The 19,244-nt window shown below is 45.9% G+C and overlaps 5 protein-coding genes across 5 annotated transcripts; 3 read left to right on the top strand and 2 right to left on the bottom strand.

Moving 5' to 3' along the window:
• Positions 1–682: 682 nt before the first annotated feature.
• Positions 683–3,366, bottom strand: T069G_05016 (major facilitator superfamily domain-containing protein; the record flags this gene model as incomplete). The annotated part of the gene is made up of 9 exons (XM_056172226.1): positions 683–757; positions 851–1,154; positions 1,197–1,512; positions 1,581–1,688; positions 1,811–2,207; positions 2,274–2,309; positions 2,380–2,392; positions 2,509–2,848; positions 2,958–3,366. The coding sequence occupies 9 exons, from the start codon at positions 3,364–3,366 to the stop codon at positions 683–685; spliced, it is 1,998 nt and encodes a 665-aa protein (XP_056029084.1).
• A 1,518-nt stretch (positions 3,367–4,884) lies between these two features.
• T069G_05015 (uncharacterized protein) lies at positions 4,885–5,279 on the top strand (the record flags this gene model as incomplete). Its single annotated transcript, XM_056172225.1, has 2 exons — positions 4,885–4,933; positions 5,002–5,279. The coding sequence occupies 2 exons, from the start codon at positions 4,885–4,887 to the stop codon at positions 5,277–5,279; spliced, it is 327 nt and encodes a 108-aa protein (XP_056029083.1).
• A 2,022-nt stretch (positions 5,280–7,301) lies between these two features.
• On the bottom strand, positions 7,302–11,324 carry T069G_05014 (ankyrin repeats (3 copies) domain-containing protein; the record flags this gene model as incomplete). Its single annotated transcript, XM_056172224.1, has 7 exons — positions 7,302–9,408; positions 9,478–9,576; positions 9,628–10,331; positions 10,410–10,520; positions 10,596–10,698; positions 10,768–10,967; positions 11,031–11,324. 7 exons carry the CDS (start codon positions 11,322–11,324, stop codon positions 7,302–7,304), a joined length of 3,618 nt encoding a protein of 1,205 aa, XP_056029082.1.
• Positions 11,325–13,836: 2,512 nt separating this feature from the next.
• Positions 13,837–15,002, top strand: T069G_05013 (alcohol dehydrogenase groES-like domain-containing protein; the record flags this gene model as incomplete). The annotated part of the gene is made up of 3 exons (XM_056172223.1): positions 13,837–14,137; positions 14,216–14,651; positions 14,723–15,002. The coding sequence occupies 3 exons, from the start codon at positions 13,837–13,839 to the stop codon at positions 15,000–15,002; spliced, it is 1,017 nt and encodes a 338-aa protein (XP_056029081.1).
• Positions 15,003–17,612: 2,610 nt separating this feature from the next.
• On the top strand, positions 17,613–18,930 carry T069G_05012 (carboxylesterase family domain-containing protein; the record flags this gene model as incomplete). Its single annotated transcript, XM_056172222.1, has 5 exons — positions 17,613–17,882; positions 17,943–18,081; positions 18,145–18,459; positions 18,529–18,579; positions 18,644–18,930. 5 exons carry the CDS (start codon positions 17,613–17,615, stop codon positions 18,928–18,930), a joined length of 1,062 nt encoding a protein of 353 aa, XP_056029080.1.
• Between the last annotated feature and the right edge of the window lie 314 nt (positions 18,931–19,244).

Genomic DNA, 19,244 nt, shown 5'->3' with positions numbered 1-19,244 from the left:
AACCGGCAGATTAGTAGTTGGGTGGGTGACCACCAGCGAACACCGGCTGTTGTATGTTTTTTTTTAGATGTTTTGTTTTGGCATTTTGGTTGTCTTTTGTCGACTCTTTTTTTCTCTTCGCCGACCCCCACCCGTTACCACTAGCGTGGGGCTCTTTGTGTGGGGGACCAGGCACATGCGATTGTTGGTGGTGGAAAGCTCTGGTCTCGCTAAGCCTCGGTCTCAAGTCAGATAGGTAAAAAAAAATAGAGAGAGATGAAGCAATTCAAATCATTATCTAGAAGGAATACATAGACATTATATTTGGAGTCAAAACGGGATGGTCTATGACGCTGTACTAGTTGGTTCAATACAAGACTATTACCCAGCCTTTAGTTCTCAGTTTAAGTCAATTGGCAACACTGGATATTGTACTTTCTTTTCATCTCTGTTTAGTTCATATCTTTTTTTAATCAAGCAGATTATAACGAAAATTCTATATAAGCACAAGTTACAATAATTACGTGGCGAATATGACCACGCAATTGAACCACATAATGCTAGTTGAACTTCTATATATCCTCCTCAAGCTCACCTCATCATTTATTACATGTACCACCTGATACTGCCGCATAGACTTGAACTCCTATCATGCTCAGGTATATATAAGCTATGCACCCACCCTTCTGAAAGGCTCTTCCATTTATACGCCACTAGCGCTGGCATGTCTTTCCGTCGCTGGTAGTCTTGTTGACTCGTGCTTGTAGCGATCGACTCCCTACGGAAGAGTTACATTAGTCGACTGACATGGTACAGCAGAAATGAGACTAGAAAGCCTCCAGACGGGAAACTCTTGAGCCGGAATAGTTACCTTTAGCAAAGCGTAGAGATACGGGACATAGACCACCGTGCTGGCTCTAGTATCTTGTTTCTCGCCTTGACCAGAAGATGTAGAGCTAGCAACCTCACCCTTCTTGACCTTGTGCTTGATCCAGACATTACCAAGAACGAAGCAAGCAAGAACACTGATCCCGAGTATCGGCAGAATGGAAATAAAGGCCCATTCAACTGCCTTGCGGCCTGCTTCCCTCACAGCGGCCTGCAAAGCGCTGGGTAGTTTTGTAATGGCGTCCAGCGATTGGCTGTCCTGAGCAATGATGTTCCCAATATTTCCGCTACCGGAAGGTAGGGAAAGAGAGGAAGTGGCTGAAGCGAACTTGGAGTTGAATACGGCGTTCATGATCGTCAACCCTAGAGTACCTCCAAAGGGCATTGCAAAGCGCATGAGTGACATGGCTGGTGCCAGTCGCTCAGGCCACACTCCAGCAACATGCAGAGAAGCAGGCATAAAGCGCGAGCCCGTACCGGCGCCTGTTAAGACCATCATGCCGGAGACGATATTGGGTCGGCTCGCGGAAACGGCCCAGGTCAAGGCGCCTAGTCCGGCGGCTTCCTCGACGGAGCCGAGGAGCAGCGGCCAAAACGTTTGGCCTGGCCATCGGTTACACAAGTACATTGCTGCATAAACGCCAGCTGCGTATAGTAAACCATTGTCTTAGTTATAACACAGAGTCATGGAGGCGAATCGTGGGGAAACTGACCTGCGATTCCTGGAATGTAGTATAGTAACTGAATGCCTGCGCTGGAGGCGGGTTTGCCCTCGACCAGTGTGAAATAGATTCCCACGAAATAAAACACGGCATACATAGCTAGAAGGGTGAGAATTAGTCGTCGTCGGCAAAATATGAAGAGAGGAGGGAAAAGAAAATAATACAGAGAGACTGGAGGAGTACTCGGTAGAACAATTGGGGAAGGGGGTTGGTGAACTCACCAGCTCCAGCAGAGAACTGAATCACAGCTATAACTAGTGTATCTTTTCGAGAGAAGAGATCCAAAGGCAGCATAGGTGACTGGTGTGGAAACAGCCGTGCTAGTATCCTACCATCTCCCAAAAGGAATTCGTAGAGAACGAACATGGGCAGCAGAGCGCCCCCGACGATAATGGGAGCTAGAACCTGTACGGAGTCCCATGGGAAAGTACTCCCTCCCCAGGAAGTGCCGAGAATGATGAGGCCGACAGCGAAGATGAATAGAATGACGCCACCGATATCAAGAGTTGCCAATGCTGGGAAGATGGCAGACCACTTAGAGCCCTTGTGGAAGTGGGTGCCCTCTAGCAGCTCGTTCCGCAGAATGAAGAAGAGAAGGACGTGGGACGCTACAGCAATCTCCATAACGTCAGCCGTGATCCAAGAAGTAGGAGAAAGTGTCTATGAGTAAACTTTACTACTTACTGGGATGGCAATTACAAAGACATATCTCCAGTTTGCCTGTGAAGTTACTATGTGTTAACAATGTTCCCAAGCGTAGATGACATTGGAAGGCCAGTATATCACATACGTCTGTCAAATATCTGCGAAACAAGAACACGTCAGCTTTTGGACTGGAGATTTGCATGCTGACATCACGACAACGAGTGATGATGGCTTGCCAGGCGGCAGGGAACGAGGAAGCAGACCAGTCACTTACCCACCAATCAGCGGACCTATAGCATACGTGCTACCAGACACGATGGTAAAAAGAGTGTTGTTCTTTGCGTTCTCTTCCAGCGTAACTTTATCAGCTAAGATGACAAGAATGATGCTGTTCAAGCCAGCCGAGGACAGCCCCTGCAACGCGCGGCCCAGTAGGAGCATGCTCCAGGACTGAGCAGCGGCACAGAGAACACTGCCAATTACTGTAAAGAATATGGCTACCTGTAACGAAATGTGTCGGCCAAAGACATCCGCAAACTGGCCATAGAAGGGAATGAACGCCGTCGAAGTGAGGGTGTAGGCGGTGACTATCCAATTGAGCTGGTCAAACTTGTCTGTGATGCGTGATTGGATTAGAACTCTAGAACGACAATAGCAACAATAGGGATGACAGAAAGGTTGCGCCATGATTCTGATGATGTGTGTGTTGGACACTTTACTTACCAAAATGGGAGGCGATAAAGGGCAATGCTGTCGCGACGACGGTCAAGTCCAACGATGCCAAGAAATACGGCAGCACCAAACCCGCAATCAGTTTAATCCGGTATTTTGTGTTATTTTGCCGGGGCTTATTCGCGCAAGTGCAGGCCTGGTTTGGTTGACCCAAAGCGTGTCGGCTATCCGCATCCAGGGGCTCCATCATGAATGCGCCAGTCGAGTCGCCGACGTCTCTCCTGGAGACATCATATTGGGGACACCCTTTGGAGCCATTTTCTATTAGAGACTGAGAAGGGTGATCCGTTGTTTCCTGGGGCGATACTTGATCATAGGTATTGTGGTCTTCGCGGCTGTGAGCCTGCTCGCGATAGTAGTCGTGTTGGTGCGCTGGTGGCATTTCTTCCACAGTAATCATGGTCGAGCGAAGTTTGACTGCTCTTTGAGATGCAAAAAGAGACAATATGGTAGCTTGTAAAACGTCACAGATGAGGCATCAAGTCTTAAAGAAAATCGTTTGGATGCAGTGTAATGTAATGCGCGGGTGCGATATAGAGCAACACTTGTATACATTTATATAGACAAGTCGACGATATTTTTCGCGATCCATATACTGTCATTTCAACTGGATATACATATACGAATGAATACGATATAATTTGATAGATACCGCTAGGAGAGCTTTGCTCGAATCGAATCGCTTGCTCGAATCGTCTGCTCGAATCACTAGCTCGAATCGCTTGCTCAAAACAGAAATACGATGAGAGCGGTATTAGTGAAGATCTTCGATCCACATAGCTTAATCAACGCACGCACTGCCGCGTATACATCTTCAAGGCGCAGACTGCTTGAAATAAAAAACGTATACGTGTAACAATAATAAGGTTCTCTCGTAAGATTAAATCCCCGGATAGTCCAGAAACATCGCCAAACTATCGTCTCGCATGGTCTCGCGATCTTTTCAATTAAGAAGCACAGACCAGCTCTCACAATGCTTCCGTTTTAGGAGCAGCGTCGTGTGTCCCTTACGCGTACGTATCATGAATGCTTTGTCGGCGGCACCAAGATCGCGGTGGTTTTAATTCCCCTTCATAGCCCACAAGCACCATGAACGTTTAATAATAGTTTGATGCTGTTCATCGTGAAATTGCCACACTTAGAGTGAGCTAGCTGGCAGCTATTTTTGATAAGAGGAAATAAGCACAGAGTGTACAGCCACTTTAATTGACATCAGCCCAGCTCTCAGAATGCTTCCGTTTTAGGTCTGGTAGACCTACAGAGAATACGAGTAAGGATCGAGTTGTGTGTTCATGCGTGCAGCACGGAGTAAGCCCTAAGACTTCCAAATCTTTGTTCTACGGGAACTCGGCTTGAATGCTAGATGAACTCATCTAGCCGTCCCTGACTACAAGGATAATGGGCGGGAACGCTTGTCCTGATTGCGAAGAATAACGGGTTCACAGGGTCCAGCGATGAACGTTTGGGGATCTTGGACACTGCATTCCTGCGGGTTAAATGAGTTGAGGACCAAGCCCGCTTGCTAGAATCGAATACTACATTAGCATTGGGTTCATCTCGGGGCCCTCTGGGATATAGATCAGTCAGCCTTATTGTTCCTTAAGCTCCAACCGTGCTTGGTTTGTCGGCAGTTCTAGAGGAGATATAAATCCTCACTAGCTCCCCGTCCATATTTAGCAGCGCTTGTTCGGTATATACGTTAGACTATTCTATCGCGCCGTCTCAGAGACACAACGCCAAGATCAATCCGAACAAATCGCATTAGATATCTTACAAAACTTAATCTCGCTTTACAGGTGCCGCTGGCAGCCAGCCAGCTCCCCATCATCCACCCGCTCCAGCGTTGAGGTTTCTATATCACCTCAATAGCACCCTTGGAGAACCGGTCTCTTTTGGTCCCGGCCCAAGCGGTACCAAGATGTCTATCCCTATTCTTGGCGGGACTGTTGAGGGCCCTAACATCCGCGGTACGTTTTGCGACGTCGACATCTGTCCCTTGGCCTTTCAACATACTGACTATATACATTATCACCAGGCGAAGTTATGAGTGTCGGGGCAGATTGGGGGACGATTGACGCGAACGGCACTTTCAGGGCCGATGCTCGCTATCAGTTGCGTACCAATGATAGCGCAGACATCTTTATACATGTCACCGGCCCAACACAGCCAAACGGACAAGTCTTGAACCACATCACTTTTGAGACTGGCAGCGACAAATACTTCTGGTTGAACAACATTGTTGCCGTCGGCATATCCACCTTGGGGCAGGCCACAGTCGCAGTTGATGTCTGGGAGATGGTCAATGAACATTAGTGGGATACTCGGGACCGGAGGATAGAAGCGCGGACTAGGATGCGGCGCGTTGAGCAATTTATATTGATGTAGCTTATACATTCTTCTATTTCTGTTTCCATGTTACTCTATAAGTACGTAGTATCTGTCGAGTTTGTGTTCGTTGGAATGTTGCATCTTGTACTTCCCTTTGATATATATATACCTTTACATTTATGCACCTACCCTAAGAACAACTGTAGTAAATATGAAATAGCTCTATTTATTGTGATTGACCTCTTTCTTCATCTTGGTTGTTGCAGGAATGAAATGAAAGATGATTATGTCCGCAGCATGAGCAGTGAGGCTGGGCTTCGATGAATTCATCCACAAGGGCTAGGCGAATGGAGGGCTGCACCGAAAAAGTGATGAAGCCGGGACTTCTTGATATTCACAGTTTACGAGGTTTTGTAGAGTCTGCTAATCCGCCGAGTCGGCAGCGGGCGCCCTATTGGTATTGCTATTGGATATGTAAGTGGTGATAGATCCTGTAATGAGATTGGACGTAACAATTTTCCCACAGACTGCCCAGTCTTTGCGGAGCAGTGATAATTGAATCGGCATCGTGAGAATTCGCTGCCCAGCCCTTCACATACGACCACAAATAGGGGAAAATTCTGGATCCCATCTGCTCCACTATGGACAGTCTCAAATTTGTATAAACCTGCGGTTTTTAGCTAGTCTCTAGTGAACACTGGCTTTTACATTTTCTTCTTTTATTGGCATTTCGGTTTCTGTCTTCGCCGTGGGTGGGGGTTTCTCTCCGCTGACCCCCACGTATCGCTTATTATAAGGCGATTTGTGTAAGACTTCAAGCACATACGACCATATCCATTGGAAAATACGGGGTCCCGTCTGCTCCCCCAGAGTCAAGCCAATGAGAGGCAGATTAGTAGTTGAGTGGGTGACCATCAGCGAACACCGGCTGTTGTATGTCTCCTTTTTTGCTTCTTTTTTTTACCGGCCTCTTCTTTTTCTGCTGGAATACGAAGTGCATATCCCGGCCACCATCCCGGTCATTTACATGTGATGTGGGCTCGTGCGGCAATACCCATGAGAAAACAAGGTTATCTATCAGTGCTTTATCTGTGCAGATCCAATTGACATGTGAAATTGCCAGCATCCTGGCAAATTCGGTCATATCATACTTGGATAGAAGCTCGTCTGTTGGGTTTCCTCCCATGGCTCATCAACTGCTGTTCTCTGTTTCGGCATGTATGTACTTTTACAGTTGCTTGCATTTGTTGAGGTGCATGTTAAACGAACCGCCGAAATCCTTACTATTGAGATACGCGTATCACTCCAATGACATCCAATGGCACAAGTAGAATGGCATAAGAGGCGTATTACAAGAATGTCCAACCGCTCTCAGTTGTTTCCTAGTGGTACTGCCTCGAGTCGCCGAAACGACAAAGCGTCGATAAGTACTCTTTCCCCTTAAAAGCTCAGCGCTATATTTATCCTAAGAGATAGCTCATGAATGTGCAAAGCTCCTCTACATGAAGTGGTCTTTCTGCTGTAGTAACGATCTATATAAGTAGTTGACAAGCGTCCTGGCCTTTCTTTCTTCAATAGGAAATGGATTGGTTTAAACTGTATTTGTCTAAGATTAAAGCATAAAGACTATCCAAGCGTTCTGGCATCTCTTGGATTATGTCTTCTACTTGTCAATGGGCGGCGTTGCGTAGGTGTTCTATAACAAAAGCTACCCATAAGAAAGTGTCTGCCGCCTTATCCTTAAGAATCTTTTGAGTTTTAATTTGAAGTTCTTCGTCGTATTTCAAGGCTTCAATCTCTGCTATGAGTCTGTTTATATATATCTTGATAAAATTTGAGATGTATTTGGCATGATCCAAGTTCAATATTTGTGGTGGTTGAATCAATCGGCGCTCCCGTTCGATATCCTTTTCATTTCGGCTGGAAGTCAGCCGCCTAACGCGGCCATTTCAGTGATATAGACGACATAAGCAACATCTCAGAGTCTTTGAATGTCAGTCAAACTTTCTAAGTCGTATCTCTTTTCGCCGTCAGTCTCTGTAACAACCTCTCCATTTCTTCCCTAATAATCTCTTCCGCACCAATACAATCCCTCTCCTCCGCCAAATCCAAGGGTATTCTTCCCTGAGAATCTTCGCACAACACATCTGACCCATGCTTCATCAACAATCGAACACAGTCATCGTGCCCTTTCAAAGCCGCCAGATGCAGAGGCGTCCTTCCATCGGCATCCCTACAATTCGCGTCCGCAGAGGCTTCAAGCAGGGCCTCGACAATCTTGGGTTGCCCCAACAAGGCCGCGTAATGCAGAGCACTCCGTCTCTTCTGTAGATATTTTCCATGTACATTATAGCCAGCTTTGATCAACCCTAGCGCAGTCATGGACGTCTTGTCTCGAATCGCTCGCACAAGTGCCACTCCCTCCTTTTGTGCTCCTTTCTGCAACAAGAAATCCACACACTCCTTATCGGAGTTAGATACGGCAGTGACGAGTGCGGCAGAGAGACCATCAAGGCCAATGTTTTTACTTATCAGGAACCTTGATACTTCTATATGCTGGTGCAAAACCGCTCTGTAGAGCATAAAAGCGCCTCTTCCGGTGGGAGCACCCTTGTCAAGCAAGAGACTAATCGCATCGAGATGCCCACCGGCGCAGGCAGAGCATAGAGCATTGTGTCCCACTTTATCTATTGTCACTAGGGAAAGGTCTAGAAGGAGACTCATGGATTCGCAATGTCCCTCACCAGCTGCGCTTATAAAGGCCTCCGTCGCAGCTTCTTGACCTCCGTAATTCTGTTTTGATAAAATGGTGATCAATTCGGTATCATTACGCCTTGCCGCCGTCACGATCGGCTCGCTGTATGTACCGACAGCAAAGATTCGATTCGCGTCCGCATTGCACTTGGTCAAATAGTCGATGAGGTTGAGCTTTTTGGAAAGTATCGCGTACCACATGGGATTAACTTCAAACGAACTTTTTAGAGAAGCCATGCTCCGGCCGTCGTTAATACCTGGATACGAGTATTCGTAGAGATACTCGGCAACTTCGAGCCAATCCATTTGACAGGTCACCCATATCGGACTTGACGGTAATTGAGCTGCCGACCCAAGAAGCTCCTTTTGGTTGTTCGAGTTTTTGATAACTTTGCTCATTAGAGCGCTCCACACGTGAAAGGATCTGGAAACTTTGTGGGCTGAGTCTCCTATTTCGCTGCTCTTCTCCAGCATGAAAGCCTTTATCAAGTCAGCTAGAGGGCTTTCCAACCGGTACTTATCGCTTTTATCAATGTGATCAATCACCCAAGTTACAGCATATGTGCTTGGCTGGCCGTAAACATCATCAGATGATACCACTGCAAAGATCTCGAAACTTATACATTTTAGTTGGTCGTCCTTCATTTTCTCGATCCACCTAGCAACCTTCTTAGCTGTCCTTTCTGGATCTTCTTCGTCGTCTTGGCCCGCGGACGCCTCTCCGTCACTGATTTGACTAGTTTCTTTTGCGTTGTCACCCACTTCATCCTGGAGGGGTTCGTCGTCCTTTTCTGCCGTATTCTCGCCTGTCTCCTTCTTCTGCTCATTGAGATCACCATCTACCCGACATTCCTCTTTGATGCTATTCATAACTTTCTCTCGTAACGCTTTCCCTCTGTTTTCAACTTGAGCCAAGTTAAGATATCGCAAGCAAGCGGCTGCAATAGCGGCGTGGCTTATCTCAGACTGATAACTATGTATGTCTCGGTTGTGTAGTCGCTCAAAGAACTCTCGAACAGACAAGTGAGCGAAGTCAAACGAGTTCTGGCGAGTGACAATCAGATTCGAGCAGACGTCCAGGACCTCATCGCTGGAAAAGGCAGTTCCGGATTCGGATTTCGACTTTGTGCACGCGAGCACAGCGAGCGCTTCAAGGGAGATGGATTCCTGCGCATACAGTAGCCATTGGAAGGTGAAGTTGGCCAGTTCAAAAGCATGCTCTCCAGACTCTTGGATTTCTTGATAGATTTCCCAGTACGAGCCCTCGAGTGTATCTGGTAAAGCACCGAGACGCGCCTTCAGATCAGCAGCTACCTTGACCCTTTTGAGCGACTGGATTTGAAGGTCCACCCATCGAAACCTGATAAAGATTGGCTTATCAGAGCAATTTTCGTGAAAAATTGTCTTTTAGTAAAGGCTAGAGACTTACATTCCCTTGGCTCCCTCCTGAAGTGTATCAGTAATTTCCTCTCGTAGACTTGGCGTGAGTTTCCCATGCAGCAGTCTTGCAGAAGTAAGTTGTGTGTCACTAAGAGTCATGCTCAGCTCAGTCTTCAAGTAATGCAAGCAAGTGTCGTACATGAATGTTGAAATATCCTCAGCATTGTCATCGGCTTCAATATAAATATTTGGCGTCCCGTTTAGATAGAAAGCAATATCGTAATTGCTTCTGCTTGAGATGAACACTCTGACAAGAGAGTTCGACTCTTGTAGAATACGATTGAGCGCATCTAAGAGTTCCTGTCTATCCTCTTGATCCACTTCGTCTAGGGCATCTAGAACAAATGTCACAGCAGGATACTCGTCGACAAGCTGGATCAAAACTTCGACACACTCGTCTGATGTCCAAACCTGGTCCTCGAATCCCACAAACCCTTCAATAGCATCTTCGTAATGTTCTTTCACAGGCGGCAATATCGGATCGCTCGGCGTGAGGCTTGCCAATTGGCGAACAAAACTCGCAAGAATCTTGTCGCATTGTGCTCGGTGTGGCTCGGCCGGATTTCTTAGGCAGTAGAAATAGGCCATGTGTTCTTTTCCTTTAACCTCGTCCACAACTAGAGACGCTAGTTTGGTCTTTCCTGAGCCGGGAATGCCGTGAAGCCATAGCACAGATGAATTACTTCTCTTTCTCCAGTCAATGAAAGCTAATTTATTTAAAAGCCATCTGCCAGAACCCTCCAAGCGACCTTTGCTGGCAGTTTTGTGGTGAACGCCGTATGGTATGGTGGAAATGGCCTTGAGGATTTGCGTCCGCATCTGCTGCTCAATACCATCTTGAATCTGCCCAAGACGGCTGTCAATGCGATCGATAGGTTGGTGAAGAACCTTCATGGTATCTCTAAGGGACTGCATTTCCACCTGATCTCGTTCATCCTTATCTTTAAGGTGCTGTTCAATTCCTTGGATGCCATCAACAGCGCTCCCCAACTCTTGAGCTCCTGAAATCTCGGCAAGGCGCCTAAACTTGGCCTGGGCAATTTCGACGGGTTCGTATTTAGCCTTCATGTCATTCTTGGAAACGACGACGCTTTTTAGTATTCGTACTGCCGTAGTCAGGCCATAGTAATGCATAATGCTTGCTAAGTATCCCAAGATGGCGGCGTAGAGGCACGTTATGCATTCCGAAAGCTGATCAAACAGTTCGCCACTATAATAATTTCACATGATGAGTTCTTCTATCATCATTTATTAAATTTAAAGTAAGCAGTACGCTTACCTTTGCTTTCTCCTTTCTGTAAAGTATATTACCTCAATGAGTTGACACTGAGCAATAAGATTGCTGATGTTTTCTAGCGAACTGAGGACATGGCCAAAGATCTCGATGTCGTTTATGGTGGCTTGCATTATGAGTTTTATAGCTGCCCAGGGTAGTGCTGCATGTATAGGGTCATATTGAATGATAACGTCGCCAACAGCCTAGAGAGAAGTCAGTGATGAGCATATATATATGCGTTAAAATATCGGTGGTGTTATGCATACTAATAATTTTTGAACCCAATTACTGAGCTTTTCAAGAATGTCTCTTATAATGATTGTTTGCCTTTTAATTACCAGTTTCCATCTCTTCTTCATGCAGTCTTCCTTTCGCTTGTTAGTAGCGGTGAGTACATTAGAGAGGACGGATTTCGGGTCGTCTATGCCGTTTTGTGCAAGCTCAAATTGTGTTTGATCCTCTTTACTTAGTCTCTGCAAGGCCTCCGCCCACCTGCTCGCAGACCTACCCTCACTGGCTTCCTTCTCGCCGGATGCGCATAATAAGACAGTTTCCCCCATATCCGATTTGGAATCTCTTTTTTCTTCTGATTCGCTCATCTCTTCTAGTACGCCTGCCTTTTCTTCATAGGGAAGTTGAGACAGCGGAGATGAGATGTTTTGGAAGCTGAGTTGCCTGTACACAAGGCGGGGTATTCACGGATTAATTACACCACCAAAGCAACATGAATCCAATCGGTGATAGGTCGGCAGAAGGATTCGACAGTAGCAAGACCGGTGCTGTGTTTTTGTCTTAACAAACAAGACGTACAGGGACCAGTACACCAGCTCACTCCCACAGAACCATTTTAATGTCGGTAAGAAGTATAATACTAAGTCATAGTATTCCTACTCGGCGGCTTAAGGCCCTTTAATGTTTGCATTCGTTTCTTATCATAAGTTAGGTAGGATCGGTTTTGCTAATGTTTCGAGGGAATTTTCTCTTATCGTCTGATTAGGCTAGGCTTAGGATGAGCTACAGCAGGTACTGATGTGCCCAATAACGCAAAGAAGCTCTTACTAGCATTGCCGGTGATGTTAAAATTGCCTTGGTTGAGTGACGCATTGTCTCTGAGAGTGTTTCCCGAAATATTGTGAGCATTATCCATGTTGCGCTAGTAAATATGGTGATGGGTTGACATTCAGTACCATCAGGCATGAATATACAGGTGTAGAGTTGTAGCCTAACACACTCATCCTGACATATGTGTTGCGTATGACAGTACCTACAGGTGCTTGTCCCCAGCATTACAGACACTTTAAATACATGCACTTACTTGCGCACGTGTACATGTCCATGTCCATGGAGTTACCCAACCACCTCTTACGAAGTACAGCACCTGACAACGCAATTGAAGCCACTTTACCTCTCAGAATTTTGAGTGGGTGACTAAGCCAATTGTGTGAGAGAAAACAGGGCGCTAGAATTTTGAAAGAGAGTTTACAACAGCCACGACACAATGAACTAAATGGAACCAAGAGATGGGCTGCCTATCAACATCGTGTATGGTTACTGTGCGGATCGCTCCAAGTTATAAATGTCACAGAGAAGTGCGGGAGGTGGCATGCGAGGTCCGTAGAATAGATGTCTTTATCGAATTTCTAAGAAGAGTTTGGGGTCGTCATATTTTGAGCCTGTCTAACGTGAGAGACATTGGGTCTAAATAAAAGAAGCTGCCTGTCGTGATAAGATGGCAGTTGAGAATGGCTAAGAGGCCATTTGTCATCGTAGTACAGTAGTCGATCTTGAACTTGACATCGGTGCTACAAAAAATGCATTTGACCGATGGGTTTTAAAATGCAGCGATTAAATTTTATTTTATTTTATCTTATTCATCTGAAGGCGCAAGGTAAAGCAATCTCGGTGAGAGTGGTGAGCGCTTGCCACCTTTGTTATGGCGTGGGGGGCCTGATACGGTGGGGAAAAAAAATAAAACTTGTAACCCGGGTTTCCTTCAGATTGATTGCGCAGAAAATCTGAGCTGTCAATTCGTAGAGACCCGAACGGTGCGTTAAAATCCACTTCCCTTCTGCGTTCACTGCACTGTCAATGGACATGGTAGGGATCTGTAAGAGCTTTTGAGTTGAGCTACAGAGAGCTTGGAAGAGGCTGGCTTGACGCCATTCGATATAATAGGGCCAAGTGGGACAGAGAACGCTGCTGTAGTGAGATTGACAAGATGTGGCTTGCGTTTGAGATTTCCAACTCCCACGTTACAGATTAGCCATTGTATGGTTGACCATAATACAGCATCTTCGTGCTTCTGGCTACTCCTTGAGCGTTCTAGACTTTAGAATGCCATCAAGTTACTAGTTACCACGGAGTAATACCAAGGACATACGTACGAAAGCCGAAGAGAACGCGTGACGATGTCGTCAGCCTCTGGCCAGAAGAAAGATGGATACGTCTAATAAGGAGTTTCTCCTTTTGAAGAAAGACTGGCATTCCGAACAGAGTCAAGTGGATCGACAAAGAATTTTAGCTGTGCAAGTAAAACGGGACTTTTGCGGGTTTTGCTGTTGAAGAGTAGCAAAAACAGCAGGTCTAGAACAAATCCTTGAATGAGCATTAGTCAGTTGTGCGATGATTGGCTGGACAGCTACTTCAAAACTGAATTACTAATGCGGCCAGCGTCGGTGCAATACAATTTCATGTTCAGAGTCGTAAACAAGCTGGAGACTCAACAGATGAACCCCACCGTGTTAGTTGGTACGAGGACCGCCTTTTGCCACCTTGTTTCGGGAAACGCTTGGTGTAATTGACGCCATCGTCATTTTTTTTATATTATATATAGATCTATGTGTGTGTGTTAGCTAATTGTCTATAAGTAAGTAGGACGCATTTCGGTTTCTTTTAAAAAGCAAATTGGCAGTCCTCATAAAAGGTGAAACTGCTCAGTCTCAAGCCCTCTAAGGCCGAATTGAGAATACTTAGGCGCAATTACTTGCTACGTTGAAAGGCTTTTTCCTTTGATCTATACTTCAACCACACTTATCCGATACTTTCCAAAGAGAAATATACTCGTATAGTAACATGGCCGACAGCAGTTCAGCCATCACCCTCGACATCTTCAGAGGTACACCTGAAGGAGAGTTGGCTGTTGAAACGACGACTCGCGTTCTTGGCTATGGCGAGGTATACATTGAAACAACCCACTCAGGACTGTGCGGCACCGATCTTCACTACCTGAGGCGCGGGCGCATTATCGGCCATGAAGGTGTGGGAGTTGTAAGACAGCTCGGCCCTGGTGTGTCAACAGACATTAAGGTTGGAGACCGCGTCGGATTCGGCTATACACACAAGGTCTGCGGCACCTGTGAATGCTGCTTGAGTGGTGAGTTGTACTCTTCGAAACATATCCATAGATATCCTCTCGGTTAGTGGACAAGGGCTAATGGTTTGGGTGGAAAAGGGAGGGATCAGTACTGTACTTCACGCGTTGACTTTAACAGAAACGCTGACAAGATGGGTACTATTTCTTCGGGTGTGATCTGGTCAGCCAACATGGTCTTTCCGATCCCAGACGGATATGACTCTGCTGATGCAGCGCCGCTTCTATGTGCAGGCTCTACAGTCTTCACTGTCTTGACCGGCCCTGATGTCAAATCGACGGATCGCATTGGTATCATGGGTATCGGTGGCCTAGGTCACTTAGCCATCAAACTTGCTGCAGCTATGGGTCACGAAGTCGTAGTTCTATCAACTTCTGAATCAAAACGACAGGAAGCACTTGACTATGGAGCGACAGAATTTTACGTCTACGATTCAGAGAAGCCTGCTCCACCTGGCTTTAGACCCTTGAACCATTTATTGCTATGCGGAAATACTGGAAGCAAAAACTTTAACAAGTACGTTATCCCATTTCACACCATGATAACGCAAACCAACCCATTTACTAACGTAACCGTAACCGTGGCAGTCTGATTGAACTCTTGGCCGTTCATGGCACAATATATCCATTGACTGTTTCTGCGGAGAATACCCCCATTGATCTTGGAGAGTTGACGGGTCTAGGAGCTTCCATCAGAGGATCACTGACAGCTTCGCGCCGCACTATTTGTGAATTGCTTCGATTTGCTTCTCGGCATGGAATCAAGCCAACAGTTATGACTTTCCCGATGACGGAGGATGGAGTCAAAGAGGCCATTGATACGTTAAAAAGTGGAAAGATGAGATACCGAGGAGTGCTGGTCCGATAGATGAGAAAATTTGTCGAATTATATCTTAAGCCCACTAAAACAATTGATAACCACTCTATATAGAGCTGATACGCAGCGTGGTCAAGCGGCGAGATCTTACTCCTTCCAGAAGTTTTACCCACCCTTTGCTCTATATGATACCTAATAGGTGATAATGCCACCTTTTGTAATTAATCGCTATACACAGCGTAAATAAACGGCTAAGCGGTTTATATAAAGGTTAGCAAAAAATTATTTCTCAGATTTATATGAAGATATAACTCGGATTTTTCGAGAAACCCTCAGCAACATAGATCTACAAGCTAGAAGTTGGAGTCCAAATTGATCCTGGCTATCATTGACAAGGGTATGGTAGACTCACTTCTTTCTAGCAGCTGTGTTTGTACATACCTCCAGAGAGTGATCTCCTTCCACGGCTTAGACACATGCGATCATAAGTAGCAGAGAGCTCGGGGCCGCTAGATGGCTCTATTGTAGAGGATCAAAGAAGGCTACGCTAAAAGTGCAGGTGATATAAGCAAAGACTGAAAGGCCAGCGCAATGAGCACATCCCTATCCAGGCAACTAGTGTAATAAGCATATCCCTATTTAGGCAGTCTTCATCTTAAAACCATCCGAGGTGTTTACCTTCAGACCAAGCAATTCCATGATCTCTGTAGCTTTCAAGGCCCAGCCCGCCCAGTGGATGATAAAGACGAAATATATAGAAATGGACAGATAATAACAAGCGAGCTTAATATCAATTTTCAGGTAACAAAATAAAGGGTGCGCTTTGTACAAGCTGTGTAATTGGGCGTTAAAGTCTGTGGATGCGTTTGTATGCTAGAACGTCTTTTCGAGTTATAAGAGGCTGTCTATTTTGCAGCCGCCACTGTCCCAGTGGACTTTATGCAATTAAAAACACACTCTAGAAAATACTGGAATGGCTACTTCCGCGACTAGTGCTGAAACAATATATAGCTTTTTATCGGTGGGTGAAGAAGAGGCGTAACATGTGCCCTGTAGCAGCTATTTTCCCCTGCAAATGATTTTACCAAAAACGAGTCCCTCGTTTGTCATCCAGTTCTGCATTTGTTAATCCCTCAGCTTAATGACCCGGCGCTATTAACTGGTGTCATGACCTAGTCTGACATGCAGATCTTGAGTAGCGTTAGATTCTCACAATTCTTCCCCCATGCTCTCCCGCCGGCTCGCCCCCATGCTCGCCCCCATGTTCCCCCCAACAAAGGAAGCCTGCATAAATCACAATTACGTCGGATATCCGTTCAAGTAGACACAACGCTGGTTAAGTTACGCCGAATTTCCGCCTGGGGATGACACGAGTCTTCCAGCCAAGAAAATGAATGTTTAAAAAGGATACAGTCCAGGTTATCAAACATTCCAACGCCACTGTATATCTCTTTCTTCAACAAATGTATAACTTGTTCACCCAAATATTCAAGATAGTATCACTAATGGAAACAATCACGGTTGGACCTCCATAATTGGCAGTTCTCCATTTAAAGGCGATATAGATAGTCATATCTATGGCAACTTTGACAGCGGTGTTGTCATCAATTGAGATATGTTACCAGCTCTTCCATGATATCGGAGTTGGCACCAATACCACAACCATTACTACAACTACTCCTGCTACATACCGTAATGATATGTGAAACTGCTAAGGCTTGTGACACTAATCTATGCAAATTTTCATTTCATGCAGCATAACTTGGCAATGTGATCAAGTTTAGGCATCCGGACGCGCGGATCGTCAGATCAACCTTTTCGACCTTGGATTCGCGGCCGCCTCCACTCCTACAGCCCTGTCTTCAAGACTGTTGCAACCACTTATTGATTGAGGTTCTCAAAACGATTAGTAGTAATTGAAGTTGCATTGCTAATCATCCGATTTTAAATACTATTATCGAAAGCGTTGGGTTGATGATGATGACTGCCCTGTGTAAATGACTAGGGTGCCGCATTCCCCAAAGGGAACTCAAGATGCAACAGGTATTCTTCATCGCACGTCGACAAGCTATAGGTGTGTCTCTTTTCAACGTTTGAAGTAGTTCTGTGCCATCTATCATATCAAGACGTGAAGACACTCGCAGTATGTCTTTCAAGCGATGAATGATCATTTAAATACATATGTTGTGGGTTGCTTCAGCATATGTAGTTCTCACTCTCTTGGTATTCATTGGCACACAGAGGCAGAGATGTAAACTACAAGGTTAGACGATTACAGAAATAGAACGATCAGCTGCAGGTAAGCTCGTGATTAATTAGCTGGCAACCCTTACATGGTTGAGACGATGCGTATTACCCGCTCCAGGGGCTGATACCAAGAATCTCTATTGACTAGCAGGTAGCCAGTCATCAACGTAATGTCCAGTGAATACACATGCAACAAACAGGAAATAGTGATTACAGAACAATATTGTTACTACCAAAACCCCTGCTTGCAGGCATCGTCTGCTGCAACCGTAGTTCTACATAGTGGTCAGTGTCCTCATGATCAACATTGAGATTCTAAGTATATATATACGCAGGCTTCTCTGAGTTCTAGATTTCAATATTCCACCAGCATGAATAATTAGATATAAGACATTTACCACAAGTGACTGCATCATGCGTTTTCAGTCTCAGGTTACAGCTCTTGTCTTTGGGACGCTTGTAACATCCATCCCCGTGGAGCCAAACGTTGGGTGCAGCATCAGCCAATCTAGCAACGTGCTTACAACTAGTGGCCTTATTACCGGACATGTTCCATGGAATTCAGACTGTGTTGTCGAATTCTTGGGCATCCCTTATGCACAACCACCAGTCGGCCAGTTGCGATTCGAAGCTCCTGTCAAGCTCAACGCCAGTTCAAAGCCTTACATAACTTCAAAGTATGCGGCAGCCTGTCCTCATCCAAGAAATACAAACCTTTCTGGCTACCCTGGTTTCACTCCACAGGGTGCAAAGTGTGTTGCAGATTTTTTGGTTGATGGTGCCACTCCTCAGAGCGAGGATTGCCTATATTTAAACGTTTGGACCAAAGCAACTAATGTCGCAGATGCTTCCAAGCCCGTCTTGGTCTTCTTCTTTGGAGGAGGTCAGTATCTATTCGTTGACGATCCATAAGGGGTGTGAGAAATGTAGTGCTAACTGAAGGTAGGATTCAACCTTGGAGGCACTGACACTGCGTTCTACAACGGCAAATACTTTGCGGGCGCGCAGGATGTAGTCATTGTTACGGTTAACTACCGAATTGACGTCTTCGGCTTCCCTGGAGCCCCAGGCCAGCCTGCCAACCTTGGTCTCCGTGATCAGCGCGTTGGTGTTGAATGGGTTCGCGATAATATTGCCGCATTTGGAGGTAATCCTGAGAAGATTACTATCTTTGGACAGTCTGTTGGGGGCGAAGCAGTTGACTTTTGGGCCTATGCTTATGAGCAAGATCCTATTGTCAGCGGCATCATAGCCCACTCTGGCAACGCTTTCAGTTTCCCTTTTAACACTGCCACTACCGTTGAGAATAATTGGAATACCATTGTCGCAGGAGTGAACTGTACGAGTGAAGAAGATCAATTGGCTTGCGTCCGACAAGTCGGCTGGCAAAACATCTTGGCGATTTCGGAAACAATCAGACCTCTTCCAAGCGACAACTTCTTGAGATCCATCTCCCATTTTTGCTCCCTTCCCCGATGATGAGGTTGTCTTCTCTGACTACATCAACGGAACCACTGCAGGTCATTTCGCCAAGGTACCTATCATGCTTGGAAATACGAACAACGAGGACGGCTTCTATCGTCTCGTTCCATTTGCCCAAACAGGTCTTCTACCGACCTCTCAAGATGTTACCCAGTTTCTTCTCAAATCTTTCACGTGCCCAGTAACCTTTCAAGCTGCGGCTTCGTCGCAGCCATGGGGTTCCAGCATGGACCTTTCGATATATGGCTGATTGGGATAATACTCGCCTATACAGCACGAACGACAGCACGAGTGGAGCTTACCACATGGTCGATTTACACATGGTTTTTGGGGCTTCGGAAGATGTTACCGGACTTCCAACGACAGCGGACCAAAGAAACTTGACAAAGATTATGCAAAAAGCCTGGGCCTCCTTTGCTAACGATCCTGTCAACGGCCTTGCCGAACTGGGATCGCCACAGTTTGATCAGAATGAGAATTCGTACATCTTGCTTGGCAAAGATAATATCCCTTCAGCCCAATTCGTGCCCCCCTCGGAATGGAACTCCCCATGTTCCACTGTTA

This window comes from Trichoderma breve, chromosome 3 (genome assembly GCF_028502605.1).
Source record: "Trichoderma breve strain T069 chromosome 3, whole genome shotgun sequence".
In the NCBI taxonomy this organism is placed as follows: domain Eukaryota; kingdom Fungi; phylum Ascomycota; class Sordariomycetes; order Hypocreales; family Hypocreaceae; genus Trichoderma; species Trichoderma breve.
This window is presented reverse-complemented; position numbering and strand designations above follow the sequence as displayed.